This window comes from Gavia stellata, chromosome 2 (assembly GCF_030936135.1).
Source record: "Gavia stellata isolate bGavSte3 chromosome 2, bGavSte3.hap2, whole genome shotgun sequence".
NCBI lineage: Eukaryota > Metazoa > Chordata > Aves > Gaviiformes > Gaviidae > Gavia > Gavia stellata.
Genome location: NC_082595.1, coordinates 49,965,060 through 49,983,259, shown reverse-complemented (window position 1 = coordinate 49,983,259; position 18,200 = coordinate 49,965,060). Strand labels below are relative to the sequence as shown.

Sequence of the window (18,200 nt, the reverse complement as noted above, 5' to 3'; positions counted from 1 at the left end):
CAGAATTGTGCCAGGTTTATTGCTACGTCACCCCCCCCTCACCTCTGGCTTCATGTCATATCTGGCTTTGAGGTCAGGATTTCCAGTGATGGAAAATCCACCCTTCCTTATATGAGTTATTTGTTCAACATTTTTTCTTATTGATTGCTTTTGCTTGATCTTCCAGTCACAGGATACTTTTATGTCTTTTCTTTGAAGAGCTTTGTGTTACAAGTAGCTGTTCCACCAGGGAAATATTTGTAGGCCACGGTCAAGTTGCCTCTCAAACTCATTTTTGATGAAGTCATCATAGCCTTTAACATCTCTTACTGAAGGTTAAACAATCTTGCATTTGGCACAAGGAAAAAACACACACAGTTCCTACAAAGTAGCAGAGCTATAAATTTGAGCCCTTGCAGTTGCCTCCCAATAACATGTACCTACATCCTAAATCAAGTTCAGAAAAAAAAAAAATCCTTTAATTAACATTAGCTGCATTTTCCAAAATAAGGCAAAGAGTTACAGTAAATGAAGCTCATGTCTAGACTATCAAAAATAGGACTTATTGCCATTTTTCTTTTTATGTATATTTTAGCAGATCAGTCTAAAGACTACAATTTAACTATCACAAACAAACTAATGCATCATATCCTATAATGAAAGTGATAAACTGTGCCTGAAATTATTTTGAGTGTGGCGTTTAACTCTCTTAAGTAGCACAGTGGAGTGAAAAAGTAGCTGTATGCAGAGCTGACACAACACTCGCAATGAATGAGGTATGCTGATTAGAGAGGACACAGCTTCCACACATTCATAGGTGCTTCCACACATTCATAGGTCCTTTGGAGCTGTGGATATCTTCCAAGGCTCACAGTATACTTCCCTTTTTTCCAGGAATCAGCCTGAAAGTGTCATAAGTTTGGACTTTCTGGTCCTTGCTGGCTCTAACCAGAGCAGAGTCATTCAGTTGTACCTCATCCCACTCTCATCCACAAACAATGAGTGCAGGGAAGTGAATGTTAACTGAATTTACTTCAGGTTTGGTTTGAGATTTGGGCAAAGGTTGGGGTCAGTTCTCACTTTGCCTGAACTAGTTCTTTGCCTTGGGTGTTAAAGCCTCAGAAATAATCTGTGACCCTTGCATGCTCCCAGCTTGCTTTGAACTGCTTCTGGCCTGAGCAAGGAGCATTTTTTCATGCATGAGCAAGTGAGATGTCTCAGCAACAAACGCGTACCTACGGTAACAGTTGTCCTCTGGACATTCAGTCACATAGCACATACTGCCAGAGAGAAGACGCTGCTGGATTTTGCTTCAGGCACTAAGTGCACTTACTGTGTAGGCAGTTTACTGACCCTCTAGACTATATCCTCACTCTGTCCTAGGCACTAGTATAGCAAACTAGTTGCAATATTGTATAGTTCTCTATTTTTCTGTATGTGAGAAGAAATAAAAACAGTGACCACTTGTGCAGTGATGGAGGCCTTCCACAAGCCAAAGACAATTGACAATAAATGGCATCTTGAAGTACCAAGCCTAAGGATTAATTGGATAATTATTATCTCCATTTTACAGTCGGAAAATCTAAATAACAAAGAGTTTGAAGACTTGTTCAAACTTAAATCTCAGTTCAAAGAAGCTGGAATAGACTCTAGTTCCCAATCCTCCAATTAATTCTCGTGATGAGGTGATATGCCCTAATATATTCTTACAGAAGTATGACAATCAGTTTACACATACAGTGGGTTTTATACCAGTCAAGAAGCCCTTTTTTCTGCGTATTTTCTTGATGCTCATCAAGCACTTGGGGATCCTTTTTGCAAGGCTCGTGGTTCTGCCATGTATTTAGATACAAAGAGACTGAACTCAGTTAAGAGAGACAGTGGATCTCACGTCGCACCAACAGGACTAACAAGCCCTTGAAGCTTCATGTGTATGGGGCTTCCTCAGAAAAAGGGGTGAATTACTCAGGAACATGGCTAAATTTGTTTCTGAATGATTACTTCTGTGGTAGCACAGCTCCAGGTCTTTGCAGCTTAGTCAGAGGAAGTGAAGGATAATGGCTCCGATTGTGTGCAGGGCCCACACTGAGCCAGCTGTGATTTGCAGCTGTTGAGAGAAACAGGAGTGAGTTATCTGAGGGGTGCTGTGAGTCCTATAGGCAGGTCTTCCTTGGACGGGTAGTGGCCAGGTTTCCAGTTCTGGCCCCAAATGCCACCATCGCCTAACCCCTTTTAAAGGCCCTAGCCCCGTGCAGCGTCTACGCTAGCTGTGGTGGGGACCTCTCTACAGATATCTCAATCCCTGTGTACAAGGACGCTGGCTGGCCCATCCTTTAATCTTCTCTGAAACACAAACGTGTTTATACAGGAAGAGAAGCAGATATGCTTGACTGAAGAACAGAAGGTGAGGACGATGGAGGAGCAGACAAGTACCTTGACCCACCAGTAGCAAGTGCACCGTGCACCTATTGACTGTCCTGCTGCATCAAGACTTCCATTTACTTTGCCTGAGAGGTACGTGTCCTGAGGAAGCCCAATGGTCTTTGCTATATGGACAGCTTTGATGTCTTACTAACTTTGAAGTGTTGATATTTTCATAATACCGTAGTTCAGTGTCGTGACAGCAAGGTCAAGCACGTATTTTTATAAGAAAAGGCTATCTGTTGTGCATAAATTAACATGCCGTACTTAGGTTTGATCCTTTTTTTTCTTAGTGCCTGATTGTTCTCCCTTTCATTTCCCTGCTAAGGAATCATTTGATCTGAAAACAAAAAGGAAATGAGTCTGGTTAGAAGCAAAAAGTTTTTGGAGAGTCACTGTCTACCTGTGCTATACTTGAAATCATTATTTCCATTAATTTCTGACAGCTCAATGACATAGCGAGGAACTGATCCTGTTCTCTGTTTAAGACAACGGAAAATCTCACTCCATCTTCAGGGTTCACCTCTTGGGGAAAAGTCAAGTGAAAGGACACATTCTAGCTGGCACAAACAATAGTTTCATTCACAGAGAATGTGAAAAATCAATTGACATTTTAGCTGCCTGACTTCTGTTACAAACATCTGCAGTGAAAGAAAGCAAATTAGCAAAATATGTCCTTTTTTTCTACTTAGGTTCACTTCAGGTTGCAATGTTAGTTGCATGCGTGTTCAGAGGAAGACATGAAGCAAGTCTTTATTTCTGTCATTACAGTTGAGCTGTATAGAGGATATAAATGGTTGTCTACATAATGCCATCACTGTCTGTTGTGTGTGTGCAAAACCTGAAATGGAATTGTATGCAACTATTACAAGGCCATGTTACTTGACACCCACATTTTGCAAGAGGTGGTGGAGGTGGAGTGATACTGTCCAGATAATGAGGGCAGTGATTGTTGTTTGCCATTTAGAAACAGGAACAGAAACTGAAATAACTTGAACAAACAGACTATGGCTACATCAGGGGTGTGATTAGCTCTTATCAGTGGGTTTCTTCTGGCTCTTATGACAGGAGCCAAAAGTGGCTGCATCACTCATGTAGGTTAGATGAACTCTGTATGCAACATACGTCCACTGCATCAGAGCCAGTCAAGGAGATATCCCCATCTGCGTAACAATGGCTCGGTCCCGAGGAAGGTCCCAGCACTGGGGAGCGTAATGGGGTGGTGTGCTGTCAGCACTGTGCCAGAAGATGTCTCATGATGTGAGTATGTGGCCACAAAAGCACTCGTGACATCCTTTGAGTGACTTCAGTATGGGCTCACCCAGTGTTAGCAATACTGGGATCATTTTCCAGCACTTTCCTGAGTTTGGCTGGCCAGGCAGCATGGGTGCCCAGCATCCTATCCCTCCCTGCTCTTGCTGTCAGCCACCCTGGTTCCAACACAACACATACATATGTTAGTATAAACATACATGTTGGCATTAAGACATGACTTGGGGATATTGTTGGTGTAGATAAACTCTAAAACTTCATTCTACCCAAAAATAAATGGAGGGACTTAAGCTATAAAGTTCTGTATGAACATAGTTCTTATCTGGATTGATGTTGTTTACACTGGTCAGCCATGCAGCAATATCCATTTTGGCTGGAACCTTGTTTAAATCAGATTTAAATCCATTTTCTTTGCTGCAGTTTCTACCCACAAGACGAGCTTTAAGGGAGGAATGAATAGGGCCTGTGTGGTCCTTGCAGTCTGGCTTTGCATTTGCAAAGGGTCTTATTTCTGAACATTTCACAGTTTGATGGTGTGATTATTAACAAGACTTGATCTTGCACAAAATGGCTGGCACATGATGGCCAAAGGTTCAACATAAAGGTTCAGTACTGTTTAATATGCAACTACTTGCATATGTACTGAGCATGTATGTTGGTCCTTAGCCTCTGCTGCTATGCACTGTCTCTAGCCATATGAGTTTTGAGGAGTAAGGGAAAAATAAGGGACATTTTACTGTTTACTGCAAATCATAAAAGCACCAAAACAGGTCTTTTGGATGTATTTACACTTTGTCTTCCAACTCACTGTATCTGTAGTCATAGCACCAAGAAAAAGGGGGACTTGTTAAATTAGAAAATATTTAACACACTAGTAAGTGTAAACAGCCATTGCAACTCTGGAAGGCAGTTGCTCCTTTTTTCACAGTACAAGTATTCGCTTGCGCTCAAAGTTACCTAATCAGATGTGGGAATGCTGGTTGGTTGCATACACTTTCATAGCTATGTATCTCTCTGATGAAAGTTCCCAGTTGTGCTTAGAGAGTCAGAGATTCAGTTTTTCCATTCCTTCAAAAGATATGTACAGCATGCAGGTGGTCTTCTTTCTCGCTGTCCTTAAAAACCTTAAAGCAGATGTAGCATAACCAGTCTTCCATCATTATCACTGAGGCTGTCAGCAGGATTAATTGATTTATGAATTGTGGCTTTGGTCCAAGAAAAGCCTATGTTTCTCCCCCAAAGTAACTGAAACAGCATTCTTAGTGAAATGATAGAATATGATCCTAACCAACCCAAATTTGGCAACAATCAAGCTGGAGCCAAACAGATTCTGAGGTTGTGACAGAATTGAACAAGTCTGTTACCATCAGCCTCACCACAAGGCTGCTGCCAAGACACAGAAGATTCAAAACTAAGTATACACAGCAGTTTCACTGAAAGAAAAACAAGTATTGACAAATGTTCTATGAAGGCACTGGCACATTTTTTTCCCCCTAAAGTTCTTTGCAAAACTTAGAAAGGGACAACATCTTCTAAAGATCTGCTGACAGCTGGTTAAGGAACCTGGTACAGACTTACACATCTACAAATATTCCTATAGATCTTATTTCCACTCTTCTCAGTATTGCTGGAACGAAATGTGAGGAAGAATCAGGCTGCTAATGGGATACATGGCACTGATACAGTCTGAGTTTTTCAGCAAGAGACTTGGAGAGTGTCCAAATTGCCTTTTTCCTGTGCTCCTCCGGTTATAGGCTGGGGCAAGTGGTAGGTTCAGCACGGTCTTTAGCATGCGCTAATGTAGTAAAAACACAGATTCACAGTCTACAGTAGCAATCCCATAGCTGAAAGAGAAAAAAGGGGCCAAAGATTGGAAACATTGCCACCACAGGCAAGCCTGGAAGGACAAGCAGGAGCCAGATCTGTTGGTAGAGTATATCTTCTGAATTGGGTGTGAAATGCCCCTCCAAATGCAGAGGCAAAGCCCTGGACAGAAACCATGGGAGTGGGCTGTAACTAGCTCAGGAAATGGTCGGTTTGCAGTGGGGTTTCATGTTCCAGTTGCGCCTGTAATGCGGGATCCCACAAGAGGCACATTGTGCAGGGGGAGCTAGCTGAGCATAACAATCTTTTATGCTATATCCACATCTTCCAGGGATAAGTCCAGTTACTTATTTTCAAAGAGTCCTCCCAAAACTGTAGAGTGTGGAAAGTACTAAGCAGTGCTTATCAGGGTGGAAAGTTACTCTGTAGTACATATGTGAAGTGATAACCTAAATGTGCGATGTGTCAACAGCCATATAACCTGTGATAAGAACTTTGCTTGCTGCACTGTTATGTCAGCCCCATTTCACGTGGCTTTCAGAAGCTGATGTGGTAACACAACTCTGGTCTTCTTGCACGTGGAGGATGCAAGCAGCTTCTGCTCTGCAGATCACACTGACTGACACAGTATTGGCAGAAATTTTTCTATTTCCTCTTCAGGACAAAATTGCATTGATCGAAGCTGAAGAATTTGAAATTCCCCTCTCCCCCCATGCAGTTGCTATATTATCTGAAAAGAATATGAACCAGAAGACAACAGTGAAAACTAGTTACAACTAAGTAACTTCACTGTAGGACAGATGCTATCTTTTCATAGTATTGCCTTGTGTGCTCCTAGAGAGGGGATGATAGAGAGAGAGTATTTCCTTTTAAAATTTGTCATCCCTAAAGGTCACTGCCAAATAGCTTCAACTGCACCTTTTAAAAAGTGGGTATTATGAGACATAATGAGCAAGAGTTTCTAGAGGCATTACCAGCCCTGAGTGCCTCAGTTTCTGAGATCCTGGCTTGAGGTCCTACACAGTTCCTTGGCACGTGAGGGGTGTTTCTTACTCACCTTCTGCAATGTTTTCAAAGGTTAGCTCAGTGCTTGTGTGTCCAAGAGCTGAAGTGCCTAAAATTGCTGGTCACTTCTGACAACTTAGCCAGTGTCAATGTACATAATCAAACCAAATATTTATATAAAATGTTACTTTGACACATTAGGAATATAATGAGCATAGTTTACTGACATGCTGAGTTTAACAAAGAAAGCCACCTTCAGATACAGCTGGAACTGAAAACTTTGTAGCATTTCAGTGATGTATGGCAGTATGAAAGCAAAGCTAAACAGAAACAGAGTGTGTCAGACTCTCAATTCTGACAAAAACAACTGGTGATTGAAACAAGGTACACAGATTTCTGAATTCTTCCAGTTATAGTAATCGGATTTTAAAGATACTTTTCTTTTCAGATATATGATATTTATCTTGACAGAGTCTTACTCAACAGTTTCATTGTTTCATGCATTTCCCTTTGGTGCTTTGAAAAGAAAGCAAGTTTGTTCTTTTCATCTGTAGCCATTCCCTCAGTAGCTGTCATTTATTATGTAGAAAAAAGGATTGTGTTGTATTTCTGTATGCATTTGGCTTTGCATGCAGTTATATTTTTCTTTCAGCAGATGTATCTTGGGGCTTGGGGAATTGTTTTGATGAAAGGGCTGCTTTTTAAGCCAAAATATCTTTATCTCTCAAAAAGCCTCGGTTCCTGTGGGCTAGATTAAAAAAAATAAACCCTTAAGAAACTAAATGTCATCATCTTAATAATGCTAGCTTTTAGACATCTGTTTTCTAGGGTAAAACCTGTAACTCTAGGTTTATAGGTGCCTCCGCAGGTACCTCTTTGGCAGTGCTAGATGCTTCATAATAAGAGTAACAACAGCCAGTACACTGCCAATAGAGGGGGAAATCTGTTAGCATTCGCTATCTAACTCCTTCCTTATAAGAGTGGCTTTTGAAAAACATTTCAAGGACATCAGTCCCTGGTTTTATCTAATAGCTCAGGCCTGACAACAAATGCTCCAGTTGTGACAGGTCTTGTTTTAATGCCTTTCCAACCTAGAGAGATCAAATCTGTTTCTCCTGCTTTCCATGAGGCTGCCTGAAATAGAGTTGCATGCCTGATAGTAAAACTTGGCCACTCCCAAGAATTAGACCTTTGCGAAGCAGACAGGAGCTGTCGCTTTCCTTCTCAGCTACAACAGTGCTTCATCCAGCAACTCCTTAACACACAAATAATCCTTGCGGCAGTGAATAGAGCCCAGGAATCATCTAATCTGCAAGGGTGTTCAGGTAGGCCACCCAGGGTTCAAGCAGGCTACCAGGCTTTGTGTGTGCTCTTACAGAGTGATGCAGCTGCAAAAGGAGTCATTCACAGTACCCTCCACTTTCACCTAAACAAGCTTATTATTGAGTAGTACTTAGAGGATGCTTTGGGAGTGGGGAGGTGTTTGTTTTCCCCACCTACCAGATTTGAAAAGGTATCTAAATTGCAGTCTCTGCTTTCCTCAGACTTCCACTTCACACTTTCAGCAATAATAGATGGGAGGTTCCCACTCTTAGCAGCTCTTCCTCTTATCTTCCAAGGGCAAGAGTCAAAAAAGTCGACTTATCATGCACCTCTCAAATCCAGAGAGTGCATTATAGAAACTCTTTTACAACATCCTGTGCTGTCAATTCAGAGGGGGAAAAAGATTTCACAAAATGGAAATGATATAATTGGATACAGAGCAAGCACGCTGTATTAAGATAGGAGACACCGCGAAGTCCTGGGATCTGGGAATTGCATTAAATTACCTTAAATGAGCAGCATGCGCTGTATTAACTAACATTATAATAGGATTTACAGAATGCATGACTTTACCATGGAGGTCTTAGCCAATTATAACCTCTTTGTGCAAAAAGGAAAATTCTACATAAAAGGTTATCTGGACGTTCTAGACAGAAAAATAGTGATACTTATTTATAAACTACTTATTTATAAACTTAGCTACAATGCTAAGATGAGAACAAAATTACTCACGGTGTTACTCATACTGACCAAGACATTTGGGATGTCTTATAATGTCTGTGGCTTCTTGGGATAGACAGACCGGTGCATATAGAGTAGCCAGAGGAAGAAACATGCTTTTCTTTGTGGAAAATGTTTTTGGGACAGAGATGCATTTCTTTAGAGAGAAATGACTTACAAGACTAACTCTTGATGATCCTCAAAAGCACAGTCTAGGCAGGCCATGAAATGACGCTTGGTGGGGAGGAGGGGACACAAACTGGCCAGGGCAGGAATTCTTTAAGAGTGGGAAAGTCAAGGAGGTTTCAGCTCACCCCTCTGCTCCACGCAGTCCTGCTGGTGACATGGCCCTGGGCATGGCCCTGGCCTGGTGGCAGCGGTGGCCCTGCAGCTGCTCCTGCCCTCTGCATCCCCCCTGTCTTTGTGCAGCCCTGGACTCCCTGACCGTGTTATAACATGGCTTATTGCTCCCTTGGTGGATGGGCTTGAATTTGGTTTTAAGTCATACTCAGCTATTTTACAGACCGAGTCTTTAGCTGTCTGTATACGGTCTTACATACGCGTATGTGAGAGAGTTCTTTTATCTTCAGTGCTGTTACTCTTTGAGAGGAGTATTAATTGCCTGTCAGATTGTTTTTATGACCTTGTCACACAATGCAACAGACTCCTTTATTTATCTGCTACGAAGCACTGAATTATCTTCAAAATGAGCTGAAGCAATGATTACAAGATGCGCAATAAACAGATTAAAATCAAACTCCAATAGAGGAGAGCAACTCCAGTTGTCCCTGCTAAATATAAGCTTTGAAGACCAAATGGATCTAACACAGTGTTAGGCTGTAAAAAATATGTTCTTTTCAAACAAAGTGCTTTTTGACTGTTTTGTTCACCTTCTTTGACATGAGGTATTACATATTGCCGAAAGCAGGATTCTGGAGAAACATTGTTTCATTCTAGTAAGCAAATCTCTTGACCTTATGTGTCTGACCACTTGCTAATCAGAAATGAGCCTTCCCTGTCCTGCATGACAGGACAAAACGAAACAGAAAATTAGTCTACTGTATCTGGCTGAAATTCTTCACACTCAATGTGCTGGGTATTTGCTGGCTACTACAATGTAGAAATTACTAATTTTCTCTGATCGCTATGACTGGCAACAAAGTCATTTGGATCCGAGTGGAAAAGGTGCTAGATAATCACCATATTAAAAATAAAAATAATTAAAAAAAAAAGAGAGAGAGAGAGAGAGATGTCATTTCCAGTCTAGGTATTATGGAAATTCCATGGAAAGTACAATAAATCATTTTCCAGCTGCAGAAGTCCTCAGGGAAAACCCTTGACAATTAGCTTCTTTAAAATAGGAGATACTTTAATTATTTTCAGTAGTGTTGAACCAGCATTCAAAAAGGATGAGAGCATGTTTTTAGTTTTTGATATTGACTTGTCCAATTAATTTACTAAATGTATGGCACTTGAACAGACCTGTGATGGATGTACAAATGACTGAGTGCCTCACTGCATATTTGTACAGCAGATGATTGATGTATCACATCATTTCATTGAGTCATGGAACTGATTTATATGCTCTGTGCTATATAGACATTCACTTTGTCAGTTGGGACCGTAAAAACCCCCACAGGCAATTGTCTGCTATTCAGTCTTTGCCATTCACTGAAATTACACATAATTTTAGCCTGTGCATTTGCAAACTATGCTTTGCCATTTCCATTTGAAAACGCTTTTGTGTTAAACATTTTTGAGTCGTCTAAATAAATATTATCCATAATAACCCTATATCAATCCATTACAAAACCATGAAAGTACGTACTGCATTTAGATTTAATCCCTGAAACAAAGCCTGTTCCCACCTCACTCGCATGTTGCTTTCACAGCTGATTCTCACAGCTGCTGAGAAGTCTGAGCAACAGAGAAATCTAAGATTGCTTTTCATCTTGCTAAAGCTATAGGATCTGCAATAATATCATGTTTAAATCACTGGTCTTCGGATATACACAGAATCAAATTCCTGAGGTACAGACACCTATTGGGAGAGCCTGTGCTTATGGGTGGAGATATGTATTCAAATGTACTCAATTCCAAATTCCATCAAAAACCCATTAGTGACACATTTATATCAATAGCTAAAAGAGCTTTAGTGCAGTCAGCTAGAAACAACTATTTAGGAAATAGCTGTAAGCCCTGCTGGTGAAAATGAGCTTTCCATTTGCAACTGTCAACTTGCAGGATTAAGCTACAACTTTGACTTGTGATGATCCAGAAAATATAGACTTTCTGCAGCCAGAAGTTGTTCAATGGAGAGAAGTGCAAAATACATTCTTTACTGTTTTAATTGCTCATATTGAACCACTTGCTTGTCTATAACTTTCTTTCATTTTCAGACAGTGCCATAATACATTTCTGGAGCAGAATATGATGACTGGCTTTACTTCTATATGAAAAATAGTCAACGAGAAGCTGTGGAGTTCCAATGGTTGTGGATTCTCAAGTTAAATTACATGAAGTGTACAAATATTTCCTTTACTGGTTTTAACAACTTTTTCCTTTGGATTATGTTAGAAGTATCCTTGCCAATACAACATGGAGCATTGAAAACAGGGTTGCCCAACAGATTATCTATCTGTATGTCACTCTTACGACTACAAGGTACAGTTCCCAAACTCAGTGGGATAAGCCCTCATCCTCCAGTCTTAGGGGTGTACCAAAATATACTCTGAAAGCTGAAGTAACCAAGTGTAAAGGCAAGAACATCCTACACATGAATATATTAAACTCCAGTTGTAAATAAGTTTGACTCTTCTGTTTTGACAGGCAGTTCCAGATCCTTGTAACTCTTATGTTTAAAGTCTGCTTACAATGGTCAGTCTTTTATACCACATACAAGATTTTCTCATTGTATCTGTGCTATATGTTAGCTTAAATGGAAACTTTTCAATTGTGTTCCATTTTTGCTTTCCAGAGCTATCCCTACTATTTCATTGTTGCAATGGAGCAGGCAAATAAAGGGCCATATTTTTTCTGGTATGAGTTTAAGAATATGGTTATTTTCTTACCAGCAGCTTTTCCTGGTTGCAAGAAGGGACAAAAGGGAAACCAAAACTCATTGAGATGATCTTCATAAGAGTCTCCTAAATCCCTGTATGGGGATGTTCCAGCATGCACAAGACGACAAAGTTTCTTACACTGAATGTCAGCCTGAGCTGAAGGCTCATGGGACCACTGGCCTCTTTGTCTGTCCTTTGCTCCTTGGCAATCTCTTCCCAAAGGATCCTACTTACCAGGGCCTCTACCAGCCACTTCAAAGTGGATCTCATTATATAGATGAAGGGAAAGAATGCTGCAGTTTGGCCTGCAAGGCCTTTCCCAGGCATTTGTTGCCTTGGTATTGCTGGTCTGTCCTCACCCACACTAGGTATATTTATTTCACATCCTTCCCCATGTGTCTCTATATGGGGCAGAAGTAAATTCAGTGAATGGAGGGCTGTACTCCTCAATGAATGGGTAGAGGGTCTGCTTTGCTGGGTGTGGGATTGAGCTTCTGAGCTACCCTGAGCTGAGGTCTTCAGTAAGCTTCTCTCCGCGGCACCCAGCGCTGCCTTCTGGAATAATCAGTTAATTTAAGACCCTGCAGTGGGTACTGAGTAGTTCTAATTATTCCATCAAAGTGCATTACTGTGTTTCTGTCTCCATCAAGTGTAATCTGCCATCAGGTTGTTAATTTGCCTAGGTTTATTAGAGGCTCCCGCAGCCCTCTCCAGATTTGATTTCACTGAACAATTCTGTTACATGAACTTCTTTTTTTTCACCTACTTTTCTTTGCCAAGTTATGTTTTATTGCAGCACTTTTCACATATATTGGTTCCAGGTTTAATTGTCCCATACTGGGCTTTCAGGATTTCCATTTCCTCTATTGTGTATGTGCACATGTTTGTGTATTAACTAGCACTTATCAGGGTGCAAATCATAGGGTGCCTCATTGCCAATGCAGATCATTAAAAGTAGGAGGGCTTTTTATCCAAAATTTCTGAGAAAACCATCTTTCCCTAAAAAGCCCAGATATGTCACCAAACTCTTTGTTTATGGAGAGCTAGTCAGATACTGCTTTTTCTCATCTCCACATTTTCCTAGTCCGTTAAAAGGTATTTATTTTTATGATGCCCCTTTACACAATGTATTTCACCTGAAACATATTCTTACCCCATTTCAAATGCAGGTTTCTAGAAGCTGTATGTTATTTATAGAAGAGATTCATAAGGAGAACTATCTCAAATAATTGCCCAACCTTTGGCTTGGGTACATTTTTTTCAGCATTCCTCATCACTGAAGCAAGACTTGAAATATGGTAAAGCGCTGAAATCTGACTGAAATTGAGAGCCCTCCTGTACACAGGAGCTTGGAATGGTTTTTAATAGTAAAATAAATTCCTGCTATCGATCTAATAGCATGATCCAAAAGCGTCTTTGAGAGTAACTAACTTCCAATTAGATGCAAAAGACTTGTCCAAAAAGGTGACAGCACTAAATTCCCTGCAGCCCTATGCAAGACTTTCCTGATTATCCTTCACAAAAGACATCAGGCATGGATGTACCGCCATGGGTGGAGGAAGAGGGGGCAACTCCCTTAGCAGCCTCCATCTCTTTTCCACCGCCAGCACCACAGCAGCAGCGAGAGATGGTGAAGAGACCAAAACCCTTTGCCAGACCCACCATACCGCACCTGATGTGGGGACAGATCCCTTCTGGGGTTGACAGGGCTCAGTGCCCCACTCAGCACCTCTGAGACCCCAGTCACGCAGCAGTGGCTGCGCCCAACACACAGAGATGCTCCCAGCAATTTTAAGTCACCTTGCTCGAATGGGGTAAACACATTAGTTTGCTCTTTCCCTCCTCTAGTCCCTTAGCTAGGGGCAGTGCAGGGTTGTTGTTTAGCTTCCGAAAGAAAAGACAGCTCTAAGCATTCAGGGCTTTGGTCTACTAGATAGAGATGTGTCGTGGTGCTTCAGGACAAATGCCAGCTGATAGATAGGGCAGCAGGAGCTTTTTTAGACAAAGAGGAAAGAACAGAACAAGCCTTGAACCTAGCTGTTGGCTCTGCTTGAGAAAAAAAGAAGATATTTTGAGCTCACTAACAAGGTCTGTTATCTTTTGCTTATTTAGAAAAAGGTCTGAAACAAGGGCATAACAATACAGTGTAAGTGGCATATACAGATCATGCAGAGCATGAAGGATTTTTTTGTGTGTGTATACGTGTGTATGATTTACCTCTAATAACTCAGCTTAGTAAACCCTCACCTGAGAGATTTAAATCACACTCGATTTTCACCATGTTCCCCTCTCCCCATTTAGTAGACTGCTAAGCAGGTCTAAAAGGTGGTTTGCCCACTCTTTCCAAACCACCTTATTGATACAGGGTATTCATTGTACAGCACGGCAATTTATTTTAAAAGGGAATTTACCCTCCTCATCAAGCCGGTGAGTTTTATGCAACCTGAATTATGTAGAAAGACATGGAAAAGCGAGGAATGGTTATTGTAAATCATTACCCTGGCAGTGGTCCAAAGCCCTTAGGGCTTCAGCTGTTACACCGCTAGAGAAGATATAAGCTTCCATAGAACTAATCCACATCAGTTACAAAACCCAATAATATACCTGTGTAAGTCAGTCTTGTGAAAATTAGCATGATTTTCTGGCAATGCTTGAAAATTTTCTAGTCCACTGTATACAATGCAGAAAATGTCATAAAAATACAAAGATAATACACTATCATTCAAATAATAGAGCAGACTTAGTAGCAGTTGCATCAATAATAATTTATAAAATGCAACTGACACAAGCCTTAATAGAAAAGCCTGTGGAGGTGGAAATGGAAGCATATCATAAGAAATAAATCTCATTATTTAAAATATTTTCCATTTCAATATAATCTTATTTATGTTAAGTCCATTTTTAAAGAATCCACTACATAATTAACATCACAGTAAACAAGAAATAATGACTTTTTTCCCTGTTCTTGTGTTGGAAATAAGACTAGAAATACAGACACGTGTTCCCTTGGGTGATGTGGTTTAATCAGATTGTTTTTTATAAGGTCTTTTTCAAACTGATCAGAATAGCCTGACACATGTCAGAGAAAGCTTGTTGCCTAGAATAAGCCTTTAATAATATTTCACAGCTGGTTTCTTTATGAATTAATTTGTCCTTGAGCGAAAGGACAGGGTCAGTAGGACCCCGTACATGTTGGCATTGGGCATAGCACAAAGGAACTATAATCACTGAACCAGTACCTGGTTGCAGTATTGAAATCAACAGAGAAGGAAGAGTAATGGGGAAAAAGAGTCAAGAATTAGCCAGGAGAGACAACTGGCACAGCCTAAGCTCCTTGCTGACTTAACAGAGACCATGTTCTCTTCTCCTTGAAATACAGACTGTCTCTGTTTAAGTTCATTGGTTTAAAGTGAAGGGAGTTATTTCACATTTATGCAGCTTGCGCCGTTTGTAACCCCTGAACAGAATCTCAACCAGCAACTCTCTTTAAACCTGGAAAAGGTCAGACACGGAGCTCCTTCAGCCTTTATTATTAAAAGCTTCCTGCCTGGTTTTACTGTAGAGAAAGAGGCAGTGACCTTACATTTAATCACATCAAAGACTCTGTGCTTTAACTTACTTAAAAGACTCCTTATGCAGGATAGCTTCATCCAAGGAGTCTTTCGACAGATGACGTTATTTTTAAAGCAGTGTGCAAAATATCCCTCCTGCTGCAGACTCCAGCTGCTGACTAAGCAGCCTCGCCGCTGCCTGCAGTAAGGAGACTAAGAGAGAGGTCCGGGGGAATCTGCGTTCAGCCAAATCTATCCCATATGCATGTAAAACCTAATGGAAATCAGTTGTGAGGCCCTACAGCTGTACAGGAGTACATGTGATTTACGGCAAGGCAAAGGATTTGCAGAATCCTCTGTCTTTGGTGCTTTCATTTTTTAAAGCTTCAGCCTGAGCAAAGGTAATCTTCTTAATGAAGTAAAATGGAGGAGTAATTAGCTCCTCCGCTTGTGCATATGTTTCACCAAAATGCCTTTGCTGGGTTTCTGAATTGCACAGGATTTCCATTTTTACCTGCTATTTGAATTTCCCTGTTTAAAAATGCAGCAGATGTAGCATGAAAAAACGGTTCTGCTGTGAGCTGTGTGCTAAGGCTCTGATAAATGCCTTGTCACATTTGCTCTGCTTTGTACTTAGAAAGAATCATATTTGTTTGCTTTTATGTTTCTACAACTCCTTTTTTTTGTACGCCATTTCCAGCCAGGGATGGTTCTGTCAGGGATGACAGGCTCTGAGCAAAACTTTCTGTTCAGTGCCTGGCTTTTCTCCACAGGGATTAGGTGGAGCTGAACGATGAATGAAAGGTCTGAAGTATGCCTCAGAAAAGCCAAATTCTTATTTCTAAAGAGAAAGCTAGATAGTGGGAAGGGAAGAAGGGTGGTCTTGTAATGGTGGGACAGAAGGGAAAAAAATAACGAGTTCTGTTCCTTTTCATTATCTTGGAAGGATAATGTCACCTCTCTGACCCTCAGTTTCTGTAAAACAGGGAAATACTTAGTGTTACTACTAATCTGTTCAAATACTGAGAGACTACATCAAAGCACTTTTGTGAAGAGTGCTTTGTTTCTCATGCTGTCCGTGGGTATCAAAGTTCAAGGTAGAAAGCAGCGCCCAGATGTGCGCAACAGCCTTGGTCAGCAGAATTTTGGATTTCGGAGAATCCCCTCTCTCTGAGGGAAGCACAATCTCGTAAGTACAGACCCGTTATCAGTGTGGAACATGTAAACAAATTACAGGGGAGGAAAGAGTGGCTTACTTTGCTGCTTCTCTGGCTTTCCCAGGAGCAGGACTCGGCCTCTTGAGGAGCGATCCCTCGCTGGAAAGGGTGGTCGCTCAGGCAGGTCTGGCACAGCGGAGGCTCCAGTTCCGAATCCCCTGGAGGCAAATGCATCACAGTGGACCCCGGGTATTTGAGGCTGGTGTGTGGGTGCTTTTCAACGCTGACCATCGGGCTTTTAATCCACCTCCGTACCTGCTGACACAGAAAGATGTTATGGACTCCCTTTGCTTTATGGCAGCAGCTGGGATGGTGCAGCAGGGTTTCTGATGCGGATAAAGGCACAGACTGGGGAAAATAATCAGATACGATACAGGGTCAGGATCAGTTTTCTATAGGAGAAAGTACTAGGCCATGCCAGGAACACACACACACACACACACACTCACTCACTCACTCACTCACTCACTAGCCAGGCTCTTTATGCTGAGAATCATTTGCAGCTCTGTGCAAGTCTGCCATAAGTTTATCTACAATACAAAGTTTTCAGGCTTTATAAAGATACTAAAATATATGGTAGACTGCTAAGAAGAGAAAGACAGCTACCCAAAGCAAGTACTCCCAGCCTAGACAGCTCATTTCCCCCTGTGGATGGAAAACAGACTCTTTTTGCAGGTAGACTATTGTAATGCCATAAGCTTTCTGCAGTCCCTTTTCAACGGCAGTATCTTTTGTTTCATCTCTGACTTCATACGCTATCTCAGTCTTTTCTGTGCCTGCTGTCACTACATTCAAGAGCCAGTTTCTCATGTTGACCTGCCCAGAATTTTGACCCTGACTCCTCTAATCTGCCTTCCCCTGCCTTCTCCTTGCCTCTGCAGCTCCCGGGCCAGGACCTGGTGCACTACAGCAGGAAGGACACTATTTACGAGCATGATACGCTGCGCCTGCAGGGCGTGATGCCAGCCTTGTGCACTTTGTTTGCTCTTCCTTTCACTGCTGTGACTGTCTGTTTTCTGACATGTGAATCAAAAGTATTGGATTTTCTAACAGGTAAGTGAGGAGTCAGACACCTTTCTGAGCTCTTTTTCTAAGTATTTTTCTACTGTGAAAGCAGAGACCACTGTATGAGCTGTGCTATATTTGCACTCAGTCTGATCAAAACTCTCTCATTTGAATGCACAGGATAGATAGGGACATATCAGGATATGTTTTACCAACACAGAGGGGGAAGGCTGAGACAGCCAGAGCTGAGAGCCTGGCCAGCCTGCCACTGACATGAGACAACCTCTTTGTTCTGTGAGCTGAATCTCCTGTCCATGCAGGAGAGTGGGGCAGGGCTGCAGGGACTCACTCCGGGGTGCACAGTGCTCATGTCCCTCGGCTTCCACAGGGGGAAGCCAGAAAACACACTTGGCCTCAGCATCACCATGCTTCATTAGGAGATCATATTTGCCATTAGAGGATGCTTTACATCAGGAAAATAAACATTTTACGTTACATTAGTCATGAGCATGATGCCAAGTGTTTGATTAACAGTGGAAGTCTATATCACAGCAACTGGTTACCAGGATCACGGATGATAAACAAACAGAATGAAACATATCTAGCCAGCCTTCTGCTGGTGACTCTTTCGTGAGCGATACACCCGCAGTTGCCCTGCTGTGCTGACCTGCCAGAAATCTCAAGGTTAGGAAAATTTATCTTTCCTCTCTATGGAAACCAAGCAAATAGATGTCCTCCTGTAGGCAAATGAGCCACTTCCCATTGCATTCCTCATTTGCATTTTTTAGCAACATCAGTTCACGTGGACGATATTAGCCCCT

General features: G+C 41.6%; 1 protein-coding gene across 1 annotated transcript in view; it reads right to left on the bottom strand.

The window, feature by feature from the left end:
- The window catches only part of SGK1 (serum/glucocorticoid regulated kinase 1), a 78,192-nt gene that overhangs the window by 35,456 nt on the left and 24,536 nt on the right, over nt 1–18,200 (bottom strand). Inside the window, exon 2 of the mRNA XM_059835776.1 lies at nt 16,414–16,629. Coding sequence (XP_059691759.1) covers nt 16,414–16,629 — 216 coding nt within the window. The remainder of the gene's footprint in view (nt 1–16,413; nt 16,630–18,200) is intronic.